Genomic DNA, 2,873 nt, shown 5'->3' with positions numbered 1-2,873 from the left:
GTGGTCCATTTCACCAAACCCCCCCCCCCCCCCCCCCAAAGAATTAAATAATACAGAAACTGCTAGCAAAAGGCTCGCTTTTAGCACTGATAGCATATATTTAATGCAGTTGTGACAGCTCATGGAAAAGTGGTGCTGGACATAACTATCGCCCAAACCAACCCTATACATAAAACACAATAAACTGCAGACTTAAAAAAAAAAAAAACAGGAGCCTTAAGCCATAAAATGCTAGTGTGCAGAGCATATTAGCACATTATGGCAGACTTGCCTGCGAAACTGATCCCCTTCAACGCCCTGATCCTCTCTCTCGGGTGCTTTCATCTTCGGCTCAGTTCTCATTTCTAGGTTAAGAGTCTTCGGTCACTTGATTGGTCAGACCATAATGACATAACTCCCATGCATACACACAAGGGTTACGTCATCTTGGCATACCAGGTTTGTGCACTGAGCTGCAAATGCACTTATCAGTGTACAGAAATATTTAAAAAATGCAGAATAGTAGAAAGAAAGTTTTATGGTGGAATGGACTTAGACTCTTATGCCATAAAAAGCCTACTAATGGGCATTCATTTAAAAATGTTCCTTTATTTTCACTTTAAGTCATACCACACTGCCTTCATCATATGCTATCATCCTTGTAGAATACATGATGTGTACATTGTTACTGCCCTTGGGTGATACTGCCACCAATAAATGTAACTGATCTATGCTTCCTTTTCACAAAATACACAAATGTTCCTTTTTGCAACTGTACAGAATGTATTGTTTTATAAACATAAATTATGATCATCACAATACAGCAGCCCACCAAAGAATAAGCAGCAATAAGCTCCAGCCTAAATTGTGGCCTTACTTTTGGTTATTATGTTCATCTTTTTAATAATGTAATTATTGTGCACGAACCTTGCAGAGGGTGTCAGTTTGTGAAACAAATGAACTGCTCTTTTTCTTCTCTTTGTTTATTTCAGATACAAGTTTCATGATGGTTTCCCTGCTGGCTTTCGATTCTGTCTCATGGACGTTGACGGTTTCCTTTAGCGTGGCAACATTACCCTTTAATTCTATATTCTCTTTCAACAGATCACTTGCCTGGAAAACATAAAAAGGTTGTTGTAATTTGGTGACTCAATCAATCCCTACACTACCTAATATTTGCAAATAAATCATCAAATAAGGGTTAACTTCTCATTTCTGTTTAGGTGTTTTGTCCAGAGTTCTTCTTTAAGGCCCACCCCCAGATAAACCAAAAAACTACTCTAGAAATGGGGTTACCCCAGGTCCAGTTTGCAGTCGAGGCTCGGTCCAACACTGCTGCCATCTGCCCAGCCGCTTCGTCCAAGTCAAACAATGTTCCTCTTTGACCAAATTTCTGCCTAAAAACACTTACTTCTCCTTTTTACAGCAGGACCTTTTTCCTTCATTCATGCACAAAAAAATGATTGGTTAAATTGAGAAGTTGTATTTTTACCACTACTTTTCCTTTGTACTAGCTGTTCAGAATAACAAATGCAATAATTCATAAGTTAGATTAAAAGGTTGCACACCATTCTCAGATCAAAAAGAAGGACAACTGAAGAAGGACATAGGGATTAGACATGTGCGATTCGTTTCGTTCCGAATCGAAATTCGGATGAATTTTCGGAAATTCGGACATTCGGATGTATCCGAATTCCGAATTACAGACATAACGAATGCAAACGAATCCGAATTTCCATTTCCGAAATTCGGTAGCGTTAGTACGAACGTTTGTTTCGTTTTCTGTTCTTATTCGTTTCTTATTCGTTTCGTTCGTTGGAGCAAAGTGACATTAGAGAAGGGGAAAAATATTTTTTCCCCCTCAAATGTCACTTTTGCTGCAAACGAACGAACGAAACCAATAAGAAACAAATAAGAACAGAAAACGAAACGAACGTTCGTACTAACGCTACCGAATTTCGTCCGAATCCGAATTCTGAATCCGAATTGACTTTCACACCCGAATCCTGAAAAACGAAATAACACAAATCCGAATTTAAAACGAAACGAAACTAAACACATTTTTTGGCAGTGCACACGTCTAATAGGGATTTGGTTCCAAAAGAGGGACAGTCCCTCCATATAAGGGACAGTTGGGAGCAATATAAACCACACAGTAAATATTTGTAGCTGCTTACGTGAAGTGATAGGGAAAGTGTTACTGTATACTGAAGTGATTAGAAACTACATAGTAAGGGGTTAATGCATAATGACTGCCATAAAATGGAAGAAAGTGAACTGACCCTAAGGCATAAATATATGGGGTCTATTCACGAAGCTGCCGAAGAATCTGGCCATAGCTTCGGCCGATCCTTCGGCTAGCTTCGGCCCCAGGACCCCTTCGGTTCAGTAGAACCGAAGGGGTGCTGTACGGGCTATTCACAATAGCCCGTACAGCTCCCGATCGTGGCCGAGCGGCTCAGCCGAGCCGAACGCATATGCATCGGCTCGGCTGAGCCGTGCTGAAAGCCGAAGCTGGCCGGCCGACAGCCTGCTTCTGACAGCTCACAATAGCCCGTACAGCTCCCGATCATGGCCGAGCGGCTCCGCCGAGCCGAACGCTGCTTCTGACAGCTGGGCGGAGCCAGTCGTGATCTTACGGCTGGCTCCGGCCACTTTCAGAGAGATCAGCGTCCCTGGTTAACTGCTAACCAGGGACACTGATCTCCAAACAGCAAACTCTCGTTGGCGCCCCGGGAGTCTCCCGCTCCCGGCCGCCAAGGAGAGAAACTTCGGCTAGCTTCGGCCCCAGGACCACAATAGGACCACTATTCACAATAGCCCGTACAGCTCCCGATCATGGCCGAGCGGCTCCGCCGAGCCGAACGCTGCTTCTGACAGCTGGGCGGAGCCAG

General features: G+C 43.5%; 1 protein-coding gene across 1 annotated transcript in view; it reads right to left on the bottom strand.

The window, feature by feature from the left end:
- CCDC170 (coiled-coil domain containing 170) overlaps positions 1–2,873 on the bottom strand; it is a 59,478-nt gene that overhangs the window by 34,185 nt on the left and 22,420 nt on the right. The window contains exon 7 of the mRNA XM_018557361.1: positions 907–1,092. Within this exon, the coding sequence (XP_018412863.1) occupies positions 907–1,092 (186 nt within the window). The remainder of the gene's footprint in view (positions 1–906; positions 1,093–2,873) is intronic.

The sequence above is a fragment of the Nanorana parkeri genome, unplaced genomic scaffold, assembly GCF_000935625.1.
Source record: "Nanorana parkeri isolate BGI_ZX_2015 unplaced genomic scaffold, ASM93562v1 scaffold281, whole genome shotgun sequence".
Taxonomy (NCBI): Eukaryota; Metazoa; Chordata; class Amphibia; order Anura; family Dicroglossidae; genus Nanorana; species Nanorana parkeri.
Note: the sequence above shows the minus strand (reverse complement) of the source record. Positions and strands in the feature narration are given on the sequence as shown.